Source organism: Cebidichthys violaceus, unplaced genomic scaffold (assembly GCF_023349555.1).
Source record: "Cebidichthys violaceus isolate CVI_PGR_0920_01 unplaced genomic scaffold, fCebVio1.0.p SCAF_23, whole genome shotgun sequence".
NCBI classification, from domain to species: Eukaryota; Metazoa; Chordata; class Actinopteri; order Perciformes; family Stichaeidae; genus Cebidichthys; species Cebidichthys violaceus.
In genome coordinates this window covers 2,526,513-2,543,661 of record NW_027176406.1, presented here as the reverse complement: position 1 = coordinate 2,543,661, position 17,149 = coordinate 2,526,513, and the positions used below count along the sequence as shown (strand labels likewise).

Sequence of the window (17,149 nt, the reverse complement as noted above, 5' to 3'; positions counted from 1 at the left end):
CAGTGACACGCGTCCGCACAAGGGTCACTTTTGCAACTGTGCATGGTCTTGTGGTCACAAGGACCCGCTTTGTGTGCCGGAACATGTTTCCATTGCGGTCATCCAAGCCCGAGAGCAAGGACACAACTTTTCTGACTTTAATTAGCGTCTCGGATTAGACCCCGGACTGAAATCAATTACTCATCGCTCCAGCAGCCACCACCAGACAGGCACTCGCAAACTAATCAACTCGTTGTGCTGCTCACACTTGGTGGATTTAAGTGTGTCACCACCATTGTCACCATGAAAGGGTTGCAGACAATATGCTCATCAGCTGCGATGACCTGATTACAATATGTACAGTAGGAACAGTCCATATGCTTTTCATTTGAGTCTGTAGCTTAAATAGTCATAAGAATAGGAAGAACAGGAAAACCTCCCATTATTTTGAATTGTGTGGGTAACATATGGTTACCCCACTGTTAGCATTAGCTGCTTCTGTGCTGTTGTACATTCATTAACATTTGCTGGTTCCACCTTCTTAAATGTGAAGATTCTAACTGAATATCTTTGGGCGTTGGACTGTTGGTCAGACAAAACAAAGCTAAGGGAAATCCAAGCTGGCATTTTTCACTATTTTCTGACATTTGAAAGAGTTGCAAGGGAGTTGCAGCCCTAGGTGAATCAGTTGTATTCTTGTTATTGTAACTGTCTGCTATGAAGGCGTAGCAGACATTTTGCCAAAGGTTTGTTTACAGTACTATAGTTCTTTTCAACAAGGGGGAGATATTGTTCATGCCCGATATTCTCAATATCCCCGATTTGGAATTACATACTTAGGCTGGTGTGAACAGTTTTGCAATTATAGATTAACAAACAAAGCATAAGCGAGCAGAGCACTAAGAAAACTCTGCTTTCGACAATAACTGCAGTTATTGCTCATCACGTATTCCCGGTGGAAGAAGTGACAGGATCAAGGCCGGCATGATGAACAAGAGGTAGCAAAAATCTTAGCCTTAAAAAAAGCTTACTACCAAACTTGACAGCCGCACTGGTGCTTTCACCTGTCGTAGCTCTTGTTAGGACTGTGTGGGCGTGTACAGACTGTACTTGACTGACGTCTTCACTATTCTACTGTTGATTTTGTCGCACCTGTTAGGGCGGGACAACGTACACCTTTATCACTCTTTTAAGTACTTGGGATTTGGTGACCTCGTGTAATTTAGTATTTTATTTGTCATTTTGGTGGATCAATATAACGTAATAGTTTTATTGGGATGATATGACAATTTTTGACCTACTGTCAACATGCAGCATGCTTGACGATGAGTGATTAAGGTTTGCAAAAGAGAAAAAAGGAACTTATTCCAGCAATACCTGAAGCTACTGTATACAACAGTTGGCCCCAATGTGTCCTCTTTAAATAGTTTTCTTCCACTTTCTTTTACTATGTTGCTCTCTCCAATACTGTGTTTCTCTGTTGTCCCAACCATATTGTTATTGTGTTGTTTAAGTATGAAAGAGATGTGATATTGTGTGTGTGAAATTGAGAAAGTAGGGCACAAACAAATTAGTGGTGACAAGTAATGATTGATGATGACACACTATCACACTATAAAAAAGGGCCTCATTTGCTTTACACCATACAGTCCCTCACTTCTGTAAAGCGGCTGTAGGACATTTACGGTCACACAACTGCACAGGATGTAAATGTATGAGTCACTTTTATTTGGTTTTACTTTTGGGAAATATTCCTTTCTTCTTTTCTGACTCTTCTTTTCATGACTTCTCCCTCTCTCTGTCTCTTTCTCTCTCTGAGAGAGCTCTATTCTCCGTGCTGTCTAATCTCCATGTCAAATTGTTTCCTGCACTCCACAGGAAGTTGCCCACTAAAGGCCCCACCGTCACGGCCTTTGCTGGGGCTTCTGGGAATGTGGGGGCGGTAGCATGGGAGGCTGGTGGGGGCTGAGTGGAGGTGGATGTTTTAGGGCTGCTGGACAGCTGTGGAGATCCAAAGGCCCCCACATCAACATTAGGCTGGTTCTGAGCACAATGATCAAACTGGCTCTGCTCAGGCAGCATTGTATTGAAGGTCAGCCTAGTTCATGCTGCTAAAGGTCAAAATCTGTATTTGAATCCCTCCTCCTTCTGTACGTGGCCTAAAAGAAGCACTAAAGATGGGGGCAGGCTAGTTAAGGTCTGTTCAGTGGAATGGCAAAATGCCTATAATTCTTAGAAATCTGCACACATGAGAGCCAAGTTTAATTTCTCAAAGAATATTCCCCCAGGAGGTATAGCCATGTGTACCACATGACCGCTTCAATAAACTGTAAATTTGAAAGTCAAGACTGCTGGTTTAAAAGTTTCTAAATCAAAAAAGCCTTGTGTTATTAGTGTATGCTTCTTTGCTAAAATTATTGTTTTTTTTTATTGCTCTTGACATTTTGGATGCAAGCCCATCCCAGACAATAGCAATAATCCAAGGAACATAAACACCTGCACAGCAGGCTATATTCTCCACTCGAGGCATAGTTTTTCTATAGATCAAGTTCCTCTCACATTTGGGCTACATTTAGATTTTCTCTGCGTGTATGTCTCCGTTATGTAGCAGGGTCTTTTAACAACCTCAAATAAGAGACGTCGTCACATATCTGTTTATTTTAATGCCTATTAGTGGGGTCTGTTGATACAGGGTCGGAGGTCCCCATAGGCTGCTGCTGCAGGCGGGCCGGCTTAGTTATACAGCCTTACTGAGTATAATGTGACACCCTAAACCAGTTCACATTCACATACAGAAAAACTGGCCCACAATATAGAGTTTCACCATGTCTGAACATTGGCCTAAATATGGAACTGATGCCAATCGGTTAGGATCTTCAACAGCAGATACATTAAATATATTGTATGCACTCAAGCATAAGCACTGTGTAATGTCACAGAGGTCAACATGATAAAGCATAGTATAGACAGGATCAGGTCAGCGCACACACACAGTGAAAGGAAATGGCTTCTGCAGTCATGTAAGCAGAGCCAAGAAAGATAAGGCTATATTTGGACTCATTGATTGTTGCTGGCTTCCGTGAGGAGGAACCTTCCGGAATTATCAGATCAATAAGGACGTAAATCAGCTGGCGAAGGAGTAGGTAACAGGAGGCCAAATGTCCCTGGGAGGGAGAGCTTGATTCATTTCCTAAGCAATGATCCCAGCAGGAGCAGGAAGGAAGGAAGGAGGGGTTTGTCACTTGTACCTCACATGCTAATTAGACGCAGGAAATGGAGAAAATTAACGAGCAATCAGATAAATAAATGAAGAGAGATAAAACCTACAAACACTCTAATAGACTTTACATGGGCCTTGGCCTGAGATAACAAAGTCTGAATCAGTCCACAACCTTTCCTGACCAGATGTTGAAGCATCATTGTATATGGAGGTAGCTGCAGATATGTTCGTGAGGCACTAAACGGAGAAGGAAAGGACAGCCGTTCAACAGATTTACAGATCTTTTTGATGTTTCTGGTTTTTAACTATCCAAGGCTGTGACCTCTTGAACCTTCTGCCTTCCTCTGACCGGTGAGAGCTGGCTGGCTGGCTGGGAGTCAGGCCGGCGTCGCTCTGTCACATTTATTTTCAGTCCCTCGCTCTGCGCGGCGGCCAAAGTGATAAAAGAGAGACGAGCTGTCCACAGTGGCGTGGTATGTATCAGTGTGTGTTTGTGTGCTTGCGTGCTGCTAGAGAGGGAAACTGGGAGAACGCTGGAGGACAGATATTCATGGCACTTCTTCCAGTCCCCCCTGTGTGACCCCCACCTAAGAGTATCAGAGAGGCTTGTAGTTGGCACAGTGTGATATGAGGGGGGGGGTTCACAGCCAACTGTGTGTCTCCGAGCCAATTAGCTATCCAATGGGAGGGAGTAGTCAGGGGAAGACTTCAGTTGAGAGGGAAGCAGAGTTATTTACATTCTCTTTCTGCTGCTCTACACAGGCACACTGTCTCAGAGGTGTCTGAAGAGATGAAGAGTCTGATCATCGAGAAGAATAAGATGGGCCTGGAGGAAGAGCCTGAACTGCTAGTCAAAGGTGAGTCACATGACACCACCATTACTCTGGTCTTCCATCGCCTGAACGCATCTGCCTGCCATGTTCAATTGTGGTTAGTCATAAGAAACAGTAAGTGGATTAATCAGTCAATTGACAGAAAATCTTGATTAGCAATTGACTGTTCTTGCAAAAATGCTAAACATTCAGTGGTTTCAGCTTATTAAATGCAATATATATATATATATATATATATATATATATATATATATATATATATATATTAATGCAAATCAAATATCCTTGCGACTGTTGGTTAGACGAAACATACAATTTGAAGACATCAGCTTTGGCTCTTGGAAGCATTTTTTTCTTTCTTTTTTTCTTTTTACACTTTACAGACTAAACATTGAAGACTATTACTTTGTCCCTTAATAAATGAGGTCCTTGCAGGGCCTGGTTGTATACATTAACTATAGTATATATTTCATTACCCTAATAATCTCCTAATAAGTACTGTTATTGCTACATGCTGGGCTGTCGCCTTGAAGCCGGCTCCTCTCTGACCACATGTGGCACAGCAGCTCCCACTCTCCCCTCGTCCCTCTGTGTCTTCATGAAGGGATTGCTACTGGCATCAGGAGCGCCATCTTGGGTGTCTGTTGCTTTTGAGGAATGATCTCATAGGATATTTCTGTGTGAATTTATTTTCTTTCTTTTTTTCTTGGCCTGCTTCTGAAAGGCAGCAGTAAAATGCCAGCAGTTGGATAAGTTACGTCCTGTTTGGGATGGCGTTAGTCAGATTTCCTAATTCTGACAGCAGTTACTATGCGCTCCTGGCTAGTGCCCCTCCCTTACTGCTGTCCCCTCTCTGTCCCTGTCTCACTCTTTGAGGAGAATAGTTTCCCTCCAAAAGAGTGGACAGCTATTTTCTATGGGCTATTGATTACAGTGTCACTTGGGATTCATCCTTCAACTGACCACAATATTACAGCCACCACAACATCTCAGGGCGTTAGATAATCCCTCTCTTTTCTGTGCACAAGGATATGTTTTCAACAGTTCCTCCATTAAAGTCTTCTTTTTTTCAGCAGGACATCCTGAGGCTACATAGGGGTTAATATGACCCAGTATCTAAAATAGGCCACAAACATTGCAGATATAGACCAATGATGGTAGGATGAGCTGTAAAAGCCATAGAATGCTTCCAGGAAGAGATGTTAAGAAGACAGGGGTTTATTGACATATCCTTGATGATCAACAGTTAAAATGAGCTGCTTGTTATATGATGCAGAGATTCTCATGCTCTGTTTGATCCAAAAAGGGAAGCTAAGTTTAGACAAGATTTTCTTGTACAAAAAAAGGAAAGTTCAAGTCCAATTTATAATTCATAATATGTTAAAGGAAAATGTTAAATTCCAATATATCATTTTATAAAGATCCAGCTGACAACATTAGCAAATCTAATAATGTTTGGTTGTCACCACTATTAATGTAAAAAAAAAAAGTGTGGACTTTGACAGGGCAAGGTAAAGAATTAGACATACTGTCCGAATTTCTGTCTGATTTAAAACTGTATTTACAAAACCTTAAACAAGCTAAAGTTATGGGTTTTGGTTCAGGGGCTGACCTGAAAGTTTAGAGTTTGCCTGAAGTGAAATAGTTACTTTGATGTTGCTAAATAAGTTATCAGTGAAACGCCTGCATACTGTGCAATCCTGTGGCTTTGCACATGATCACATTTTAGAATTGAACTTTGAAGTTTTATTTGCAATGTTTATATTTCATTAGAATGTCATATCAAAATTAATGGAACAAGCATTCAGTACTCAGAGAGTGACAGGACGTTTGCAGTAAAGATGGAAATGCACAGAGAGAGATTGTTTGCACAATCTGTGTTTGAGGGGGCAGGGCATTTGGGGTCAGGGGTCACAAATGAAACAAATTAAATGTGAGCCGTGGCCCCCAGGGGAGACATTAGCAGGCCACAGAGATGGGATCCAGATGGGAGACCATGGGAGAGGTGTACAGAGGACTGTGCTCCTCTCTCCCTCTCTTTCTTTTTTTGCCTTTCCTTATCGCACTGTTTAAAGTTCCCAAAAAGAGCAGCATCTGTTGGACGTCCCATGTCTGTGACAGAGGCGTCAAGGTAGCGGGCATGCCCTTCTCTCCATGTCTCTCCCCCAGTCAGCTTGTCTGCCACCCCCGTCGTACATCCAGTCTGTCAGCAAGCTCAGCCCAACTTACCTCATGGTTTTTATTTATCCGTTTCACGGTGGGTTTTGCTGCTTTGCCCCCCTGATGTGGTGTTAAATACCTTCTGGGGTTTTGCTTTAGGCTATATTGGGTGGGTTCAATCTTTCTACTTATATCATATAGAAGCATTCTTAAACAGGAAACATAGCCTGAGAGGCTGAGCCTTTGCCCCCCTCCTTTCTCTTTATTTTTTATTTTGGAGTAGCAGTGAGGCAATGGAGGATTTGCACTGCCTGGGAAAACCTATTTGAGGCAAGGACGAAAACAGGGAGAGAAGAGAAAAGGGGGGAGATGAAAGTACATAAGAAGTAAGTGAGAGCAGAGGAAAGAAAGAAAGAAGCAGACGAAATGAGCGCTGTCTGACAGGTGGCGCACAGCTTGCTAACCACAGAGGAAGCTGTGATGCTGGCGTGGCGTCATTGTCGTTTTCACAGGGTTGGAAGCTGAATGTACATTGCCTAATTGTTTCTTTCAAACCACTCCCAAATATGCATCCAGGAACCATATTAACACACATGCAGCCACCCAACAAATGACACACTGCCAGTGTATAGCTGTACCCTGCCCCTGCAGATAGTCCCACTCTGCCTAGAATTGATCCAGGTGGCCTTCTTATGCCTTCTGCCAGCCTCTCCCCTAGCCCTCTGGATGAACTGTGACCCCTACCAGTTCAATCCTCCTCTCTCTTGTTGCTCTCCGGATGGCATCTGGACAGAGCTCTTAAAAACTAGTTTATTTATCTGCTCTGAGATTACATATTTATTAGGAACAATTTGCACACATAGCTGAGGGGGGGAAAAGAAGTTCACTGCTGTGGAGCAGTGAATCTGGGCTGTTGCAGTCTTTCCAAACCCTCAGGACTTTGGGAACACAACAGTCTTGCATATTGGAGCCAGGCCTGGCAAGACCAATGGGCATGCCTGTGAGCTGGCTGAAGGCATGTCTGCTTTACTTTCTTTGTCTCTCCCTGTCACACTGTTCCAGTACATCTCTCTCTCTCCTTTTCTCACTCTGTCAACCTCTAAAGTGGTAATTATGTTGGCTGCATGCAGGCTTTAATGCCTATGCCATTAGCTGGCTGTATTTTTATCCCCTAGTATTTACCCCAACAAGGCACTCTCATACAGACTGCAGCAAACTTTATGGCCAATTACATGCCTTGGGGATTATTCTCAGTGAAGACATGGTGTGGCAGCACTGGTTTAGTAGCTCCATGACTAGCCCACCTACCACCCAAGCCTTTCAAGAGAAATGCTTGTCCTGGTGTGCAGTTAATGTGTACATAAGGCTTTGTCTGAGGGCATAGTAGAGGGCGTGCCAGACATATGAGTTAAAGGTGCTATATTTGAAATTCAGAGCATTACTATAGAAGCAAAGACTATTTGCTATGTAACGATATAGTGGAGTAATGTCTACCTGAGCAGAGATTGAAGTTGCTCTGTGTGTGTGTGTGTGTGTGTGTGTGTGTGTGTGTGTGTGTGTGTGTGTGTGTGTGTGTGTGTGTGTGTGTGTGTGTGTGTGTGTGTGTGTGTGTGTGTGTGTGTGTGTGTGTGTGTGTTGTAATCCAAGTTTTTCTTTGCTTAGTTTATACGTAGCCGGTCCAGCTGCGTGTGCATGATAGTGTATGTGAGTCCCAGTGTGTGTGCCGCACTGGGTAGCTAACAGCCGCCGCTCTACACTGCGCTTATTTTGCGGTGGGAAAAAAAAGCAGGTGGAAATAAATGATAAATAAATTGCTATAACTTTGGCTTTATTTTGTTAATTAAACTAAGGATGTAAAGTATATTTCCTCACAGTAATGTTTGGTAAAAAGTATTTTTCATTAATATCACAACTAGGGTTTATGAATGAGTATTGATACATTTCAGTCTATACTCAGCCCCAGTGATGTACATGCTGCCATATAGAGCTGCAAGTTAGTTGATTAATCTGCAAGTTATTTTCTTGATTAGTTGTTTTCTCTACAAAAGATCATAAAACAGTAAAAAACGCCTATCACAATGTCCCATGTCTAGAGCCCAAGGTTCAAATGTCTTGTATTTAACAGTCCAGAACAGAAAAATATTTCAATATAATCTATGGCAAGAATTTTAAGAAAATGTTTGACTTGTCATATGATACATGTGTGTATCTTATTTATAGGGTGGCTGTTGCGAGAGGTGCGAGGAAACTGGATCAAGCAGCGTCGGTACTGGTTCGCGCTGAGCCAGGACTCCCTCGACTACTACAGCGGACCAGAGAAAGGAGCCCGCAGACTGGGCACGCTGGTCCTCACCAGCCTCTGCTCTGTCATCTGGCCAGACAAGCAGACATACAAGGAAACAGGTGAGGAGCACTCAGGCGGGCTGATGCATGGCTGACTCACGCCCATGTATGCTTGCCCGTAATCTCTGTAGAGTCCAGTAGGACCTGTGTTAATTCCCTATGTGTTATAGTGATCTTTTTTTTTTTTTTTTTTTTTTTAAATATGTAAGCAACTTCATGTGGTTCCCTTTCCCTTAACCATGAGTGCTGTATTTCTGAGTAAGTTTGGGAAGCCCCAGCTGTGTTTGGTCCAAGATGTGGCTCAAGGTTGGTCTAGAAACCTCACATCTGAGTAATCAACGGGGGCTTCCCCCTTTCCTTTCTGGGATGAAAGAAACATAAGACACAGAGAATATAGAGGAAACGATTTTCTGTACGGGAAGAGACACAGGGATGACTTGTCTATTTTCAAAGCTGTATTACTCAAACATGTTTTCCTCTCTCTACGTTTGTCTGCCTGCCCATCAATGGAGGGGATTATGTCCTGCTGATTTCCCCAAACCGCTTAAACTGTCCAAACCATTGTATGAACCGAAACCCAAACATAGTTTTTACTAACTGAATATGCCAGGGGACTTTTCTGGACAGAAGTGCACTTTCAATAGTGGCTTTGTCACAAGCACGATTGGGCGTTTCACTACGGAATAACTTTATGTTCCTCCTAAGTCACTGAGAAAGTTGCATGAGGCATTTACTTCCTCTGTGTATTTTCAGGTTCTTACCATAAAATAGTAGTTCCCCTTAAGGGTTCTATCTCTGGCATCATTGCAACTTTACTGCAGAGTTAGTTTAAGGACACCAAGCAGGTTCATAGTGAACCTGGCAATGGCAATATCACCATGTTATAATCTCAGTTGTCAGACCTCTTAATTTGAGGTTTGTACTTTACCAAGAACCTAAACAAAGACGTATGTGGTGCCAAGTCACGTAGCAGGAAAGGCTGATAACAGCCGTGGGTCTGCAGACCCGGCCAGGCTGCCAGGGTTACATCTAATACTTCCTCTGCACATGGAGGAAGTGCGTCTTTTTTAACTTTTTGTCCAAGAAGAGTATCACTGAGGGATTTGACACTTGTGTTCATGCTCATCGATGGAATATCTGATTTTGTTTGGTTATGGCATGGTCTGAGGTTCCTCTCAGGCTGACCTTTGATTCTCAATGAAACCGAGAGAGGAAGTCAGGGAGAGGGATTCACACCAGATATGCGGGGTGTCTCATGCAACTGTGACCATTCACAGTTCTCTTCCCCATTTACATTTAATTTTCAGATGAAGTACAGGTTGAATTTCAAGTGCCAATCATCATATAAAATGCTCTGTTTTTGTGTCTCTGCGTTTCTTCCAGGCCACTGGAGCATCACAGTTTATGGGCGGAAGCACTGCTACAGGCTATACACCAAGCACTTCAACGAGGCTGTGCACTGGGCATGTGCCATCCAGAAAATCATTGATACCAAAGCACCAGTGGAAACACCAACACAGCTCCTGATTCGAGACGTTGAGGTGGGCCACGCAACACACACACACACACACACACACACACACAAAAAACATACACATACAGTGCCCCTCCCCCCCCATTATGTTACCATGGAAACCACACGGCCCCATTAGCACTGAAGTCCAAAGTTTCCCTGCTTGTCTTTCTCTTTTGAATGATCTCATCTTATTTCCACCACACTGGAACAGGACATAATAACAGACCTGAATCAGAGAGGTCATTTCAAGATAAAGTTAGTTCCAGTTATTGGGTGCTCAGAAAATGTTTGATTAGTGGGATTTGAGAAGAATGCTTTTTGCTTTACCTGCTCATATGGAAGGAGAGTGAAGTGTATTTATAAGGGACAGCCATATTTTTAGACCAGCGGTTGCTAGAGAACACAGCATGCTGGAATCTCATTGAGCAGACAGATGACTCGACTTGCAGCCTCTGAGGAGAAGAGAGGGGCAGTTTTGGCAGAGGAGGTTGGAGGAGGGCTTGGCGTGAAGCAGAAGGGACAGATAAGCGGCCCTTTGCCTGGCCCCCTTTCTTGGTAATCTCCCAACGAGAGTCTCTAATCTCAAAGAAAGTGATTAATCTGCTTGCCTCCGTCTGCCCCTGTCTGCTTCGCCAGGAGGGGCCAAGTTGGTAATTTGGATGAGCCTGGTGGGCCTGCTTTTAAAGTGCACCTCATTCATTGTTTTGCTTTTCCCACCTGAAGTCTCGCCATCGGTCTTTCTCTCTCACACTGTCTCTCAGTCTGTTGCTTTCTTACTCCATCACCTTGACACAAAGGCACACTTTCTCAAATAGGCGAGGTATTTCCCCTCTTGAGTGTGAGATTAGAACTGCTGCTGCAAAAATCAAAGAGAGAATGAACAAGAGAGGCTTTGTGTGAACAGGACTGCTCTCTTATCTTTTAAAATATAGATTCATGTTCCAACCACAGACACAAGGGAGAGCAGGGATTGCAGTGTTAGCCTTAAACCTTCAGCCAGAGGCCATGTGTGAAAGAGAGAAAAATGGAGAAGAACTGCCCTGTCGTCAATCTCACACCGTATTTAAGAGACAAAGGACAAACAAAGTGTGAAATGAATAGCCTAAAATGTGTTGTAAATATCCATCACAGTTAACATACAGACTTCCTGGCCCAACTCTGACCGACTATAATTTTCTGTGCACTGAGATATTATCAGCGACATTTCAGGTGCACATAATTTTGCTTTCACCTGCAAATGAAGCGGTTTAGATAATTTAGCCTTCTGTTTTATCATCTGAAAGCTTTTTTTTTTTTTTTTTTTGCCTCCACTGCCCTTGTAATCTGCTGTATCACCAGATCTTAGCAATTTCTTCGGTGAGCATGATGTTGTCATATATCTTATAGAAATGACAAGACAAATTGTTATAAATGAGAATTATACAAATTGATAATTTGGAAAATTTGCTTATTCACTCTCATGCCGAGAGTTAGATGAGAAGGTTGATACCACTCACATGTCTGCATGCTATGTTTGAAGCTATCGGCTTCCAGGCTAGATGTTTCCCCATTTCCAGTCTTTGTGCTATAGTGTTAAGTTAGCCAGCTGCTGGCTGTAGCTTCATATCTACCATGCAGGCTTGAGTGTGGCATTAATCCTCTCATCTAGCTTTTGTCAAGAAAGAGAATAAACGTATTCCACAAAATGTCAAACTACTGCATGTGTCAGGAGAAGACCAAAGGGAATAAGAGACAGTCTATGGGCCTAACCATGTACGTACAGTGCAAGTATTTCATCTGGGATGTTGTGCTGTATCCTGCCACACAAGATCCACAGGGCAGCATCTCATTCCCACATTTGAAACAGACAAGCCTGTCACTATTGTGCACCAAACACTTCAGAAGAATGTGTCAACTTTACCCCACTAAGAAGGGGGGGTAAGCGGGCTTGTCTTGAAGCCAGAGAGAAAGGGCGGCTGGTTTGAGGGTGTGCAGAGACAGAAGGGATCCAGAGCAGTGGCAACGTTACTAATGAGCAACAGGTGCTAGAGGGCAGTAGCATGGAAGCCATCTGTACCACTGGAAGGCATCTATCCACATAGGCAATGAAAGACACAAACACGCACACTAAACTCATTGACACCAGCAGATAAAATATAACGTGTCAGTCGTGCCAGTGCGGTTTGCTGGGTCATCACTTGACCTTCATGCTGCTTTGAAAGTTGCCAGAGCTGAATTGTGACCCTGGTCACATCGACCCCAGTCACCCCGGACAGACAAACACACATGCTCAATCACCCGCTCACTGACTTGCTTCCAGCTTGCCTGCAGGCATATTGAGTGCAGATGAAAGTTATTTTTTTTTACTGTGTCTATTGATGTTATCGTCACAATGTTTTTTCACTTGTGTGCTCTAGGAGAATAAGTTCAACCCAGAGGTAGTGGAGCACATCTACCAGCACAATCCCATCTTGAAGTACACCCAGAGCCCCCTGTACGCTCCTCTGCTGCCCTTCCCTTATGGCAGCCTGGAGCACACATGTAAGTAGTTAACATTTACCCATCAGGTATTATCATGGCTAGTCTGAAGTTGCACTAGTGTTCTCAAAAAATATTGAAGTATTGATACATATCAGTACTTAATATTTGCAACGGTTTCAAAACAAATTTTCAGCATAACGATACACGGGTTCCAGCTGCGCTTTCTGCGCTCTTGTCCCTCCGACAGGAAGTTGACACACTCACACACACACACACACACACACACACACACACACACACACACACACACACACACACACTTAAAAATGTAAAAATTGAATGGCTTTAATGTTGTGTCCATTTTTCACCATTTTATTGAACACAGTAATGAATATCAATATTTTCGAAGGTATTGTATCGAAGTTAGAAATGCCAGTATCGTGACAAAACTAAGTTGCAGGTAAAAATGGTAATAATGGTAAACATAGTTTTACAGGCAACTAAGTGCTTGGAATTTTAGTGGGTTTAGATCTCAGAGGTGATGGTTGAGTCTTCCTTGACGCTGTTGTAAGACTAAATAAACAGTTATTTCTGCTATCTTGCTGAAACGGGCCACTCAAGCCTGTGTGTCTATCCAGTTAGCGACCCTTTACTGTAACTATTGTTCAAGGCTTTTATTGCTAATTGGAAATATGTGTAATAACTGTTCTGTTTGAATTGCTCAGAGGCAGCTTTTAGCACAATGCAATGCAGGACCTTTCTTGGCTTGGCTGTTTCAGTAAAACAAGTGCAAACAGGGGCACACCACAAAACAAAAAGATAAAAAAACACATTTAATACTATGTAATACAATAACAATATTATATTATGTAATAAATAATATACTATTATGTAATAAATTATAGTATTATAGCTTAAACGTCTGCTGCAACTTAATGTTTACACAACAAAATGTTAAAAAGAAAAATGGAGGAAAGAAAAATCAAATCAGAGTATAAGACAATGTTGCACTGCTTCTCTTCTCTCCAGACCACAGTGGGAAAGGCTATGGCTCGGTGCGTGAGGAGGCCGTGAAGCTCTTCAACTGCCTGCAGCAGCTGGAGTCGGCACGGGAGCCGGTTCCCATCATCCAGGGTGTGCTGCAGACCTGCCTGGACCTGCGGCCTCTCCGCGACGAGGTCTACTGCCAGCTAGTGAAGCAGACCAGCTACACCCCTGCCCCGTACACTGCCGCACACCTCCGCTACTGGCAGCTTCTCACCTGCATGAGCTGCACCTTCCTGCCTGGGCTCACTGTACTCAAGTACCTGCGATTCCACCTCAAGAGGTGAGATACTAAAGGGATCCTCAAATTTTGAGGAGGTAATACAGTTGACATTAATGTTTGTAAGTATTAAAATCAATAACTGGCCACAGTTTGTCTTCAGTTTTAGGTTGGATTTAGCATAGATGAATCCTTGGGAAAGCTGTTTACATCATCTCCTACTTGTAATTAAAAATGGAAAATGTTCTTGTTTTTGCTGGCTCTGATTTATCCCAATGGGAAACATGACTTGTTGAAGGCAGGTGGAAAAAAACACAACAGTGAATCCTTCAGTTTAAAGAAATAGAAACCTCAGTTGGAATATTGCGATGTTTTGTTTTTTATATTAATGAAAATGATTTTGCATGATCGGGATCCAAGTCAAGTTGTAGCAACAAGATGCAATCCCAGTCCCATAAGAATACTCCATCAGGGTGAATCAGTAGTGTGTAGTATCAGGGAAAACACGGGGTCTAGACGGTGGACAAAAAGCAGGCGCCAGCACCATGGACCACCAGTTTAGATATAGTAGCGTGATATGCCTTAACATTGTTAGCGTGTTCCCCAGACAGATCCAGTGTTTTAGGGCTGGATTTACAGGTCTGAATTAGCTCCTCTGTCATGCATGCTAATCTAAGTTATTAACAGTGCTAATCTCCTGCTCCAAATTTTCTGTCTTACGCCATACCATCAAACCACAAACATTTTCTATCAATATGTCTGTAATGGGTATCACCCTCTAGCTAATATAACGGTTGCATGCAATGGCGATTCATAATGACACCGTGGAACTCGCTGCCTGTGTGTTTTGATGCGTATTGCCATCGTTCTCACGCACTCTCTCACTCTGTGGATCTGTGCTGAGGCTGCAGCTGGGCAGAACTAAGACTGGAGCTGGGAAGTGAGCCCAGAAACCCTCCTCCACTCCCCCAGACCCTTGAGAAAACCCCCCAGGGAATGTCTGCTGTCAGAGAGAACTGGCCAGAAGAAAGAAAGCAGAGGAGGGGGCAAGAAAGGAGGAAAGAGCAGAGAGGGGTGAAGACAGGAGGGTATAGGAAGGATCACGCAGACCCAGTGGAACATTCCTAATTATGTTTCAGCGGGGTAAATCCCACCCTGTGGCCATATAGTTATGAGAGAGCGAGGCATTGGAGGGAATGAGAGGGCCTCTCGATGTCTGGCAGAATGTTTGAGGCCCTCTTGCTCCCCTCTCTGTCCTCTGTTACGTGTTTTTTGAGGCGGTCGTAATATGATTGTTTCCTTCCTATTTTCACTTTGTTTACACAGGGCTGAGCTCATAATTCCATCAGGTTGTATTTAACACCTTTCACACTGCGCAAAGTGTGTGACACTTCAGGCTCCAGTTGGAGTGTGATGTGTCCGCTGCCTTCGAGTCCCCTCGTTTAAAACAACAGCACACACACTCACCTACCACTCCTGGACACTCCACTGGGAGGAAGTGGCGGGTCATTCCGGTTCACAGGAGCGGAAACACCTTTTCCTGTTTCGTGCGCTATCCAAAGTCAAACATGTTTTCTTTGCCGTTTTCCTTTTCTTTGAAGGATTGCGGGATGTTGAGCCTTTTTAAGTCCTAAGAGCTAAAGTGAGAACATTTGTCATTCCTCGCCTCATTGACTCTCGAGCATTGCCAGCTCAAAGAACATAAAGAACTCGGTTAAATTAAAAGGATGACGCAAAGTCCATAATCATAGCATAACACTTTACAGACTTTTAATCACTGTTAACATCTCGAGCATTAACAAGTTCTCCCTTTTTAGTATTGAATATCATTTTTGCTGGCAAATATGTAGGAAGTATAAATGCGCTCACACACACACGACACGTATCCACCCGTCTCACTCCCACTCTTTCTTGCAGGATTCAGAGCCAGAGTCCCGAGTCTGAGATGGATAACTATGCGTCTTTCATCAGCGAGGCTCTGGAGAAGACCAAGTGTCGGGAGTGTGTGCCATCCTGGGAGGAGATCCAGATGCTGATGAGCAGACAGGAGATGCTGTGCACTGTGCACTATCCTGGCCCGTTATCCTGCCAGCTCTTCATCAGCTCGCACACTACGGCCAATGAGGTTTGGGCACATTTAACTGTATTCCACTGTAAAGCACAACTTTCTCAATCTTTCAGCTTCTCACGCGTTCCTGTTCAAAACTTTCTAGCATAATCTGGCATCTAGTGACATTACTTAACCGTGATGATAACAGAAATTGCATTTCTGCCTCGTCTGTTTTCACCTCTTAAAATGTAACCATTTGTGTGTCCACCCGTCCTTTCAACGCACTTCCTGTTGCCCCTCACCAGGTGGTTCGAATGATGCAGGAGAAGCTCGGCCTGCAGGAGAGCAAAAACACGTTTGCTTTGTACGAGCAGAATGCACTGTGGGAGCAGCCGGTCGCTGGCAGCGCTCTGATCGCAGACATCCTGACCAGGTTTGAAAAGTGATTGTCCGTCTTCACCCTGTAAAACAGAACAGACAGACACCCAGCGGAAGTCAGACACAATAAAACCAAGTAGACAGACACGCTATCAAAACACTTTGTCTCCGTCTGGCAGGAATCTCTTATCTATGTGTCACCCCTTAGATGAATGCCAACAGAGCGGTGGATTGTATATTTATCTTCGCTTGTCCAATTCCCATGCTGAGCGTTATCCAGTATCCTTGATAACTGGTGACCTTGTCTGGTCTTGTTGGTCAAACATGACACCTTACTGGGAAACTGGACTTGTGTCACTATTTCTGTCAGCTTGGCTGTTCAGCCAGTCGCTGAACAGCCAAGCTGAAGCTGATGTCATTTGGTTGCACAAGGCAAAGTCTCAAATTATACAATAATGCATCCAGCTGGAATAAAAGGGACCTTTTGTTTTTGTTCGGTTTTTTGGACATCTGTGTGCTCACAGTTCTGGGTGACAGAGAAAAAATGCAAACAAATAAACCGCAACGTTACTAAACAACATTATTACACATTGAGGAGGCAATATCTTGTAACCTATTAACATCTAGACTTTTAATTTTTAAATAATTTGTTCACTTTCTGTCTCTTCTGTGCAGCCTCTCCACCAAAGAGTCCGAGTCTAAATCCCAATGGAAACTGTGTTTCAAGCTCTACTGCCTGTTGGATGCTGACAGCATATCAGTGGACAGCATTGAGTATCTCTTCCTCTTTGAGCAGGTAATGTAGCAGAACACAAGGCCTCAAAGGGCAGAGTCCTCCTTGGAGAGTGTCTTTGGTATGAGAGGCCATTTCAGTGCTGATAATGAGATATAATTCATTGTTCAGCCGTGACTCATTCCTCGCATTTCATTGGATTATTACGTTTTA

General features: G+C 43.4%; 1 protein-coding gene across 1 annotated transcript in view; it reads left to right on the top strand.

Moving 5' to 3' along the window:
• Window positions 1-17,149, top strand: part of plekhh3 (pleckstrin homology, MyTH4 and FERM domain containing H3) — a 31,215-nt gene that overhangs the window by 9,219 nt on the left and 4,847 nt on the right. The window contains exons 3-10 of the mRNA XM_068718321.1: window positions 3,962-4,056; window positions 8,413-8,595; window positions 9,919-10,076; window positions 12,448-12,571; window positions 13,541-13,838; window positions 15,693-15,900; window positions 16,131-16,258; window positions 16,879-16,999. Of these exons, the coding sequence (XP_068574422.1) occupies window positions 3,962-4,056; window positions 8,413-8,595; window positions 9,919-10,076; window positions 12,448-12,571; window positions 13,541-13,838; window positions 15,693-15,900; window positions 16,131-16,258; window positions 16,879-16,999 (1,315 nt within the window). The remainder of the gene's footprint in view (window positions 1-3,961; window positions 4,057-8,412; window positions 8,596-9,918; window positions 10,077-12,447; window positions 12,572-13,540; window positions 13,839-15,692; window positions 15,901-16,130; window positions 16,259-16,878; window positions 17,000-17,149) is intronic.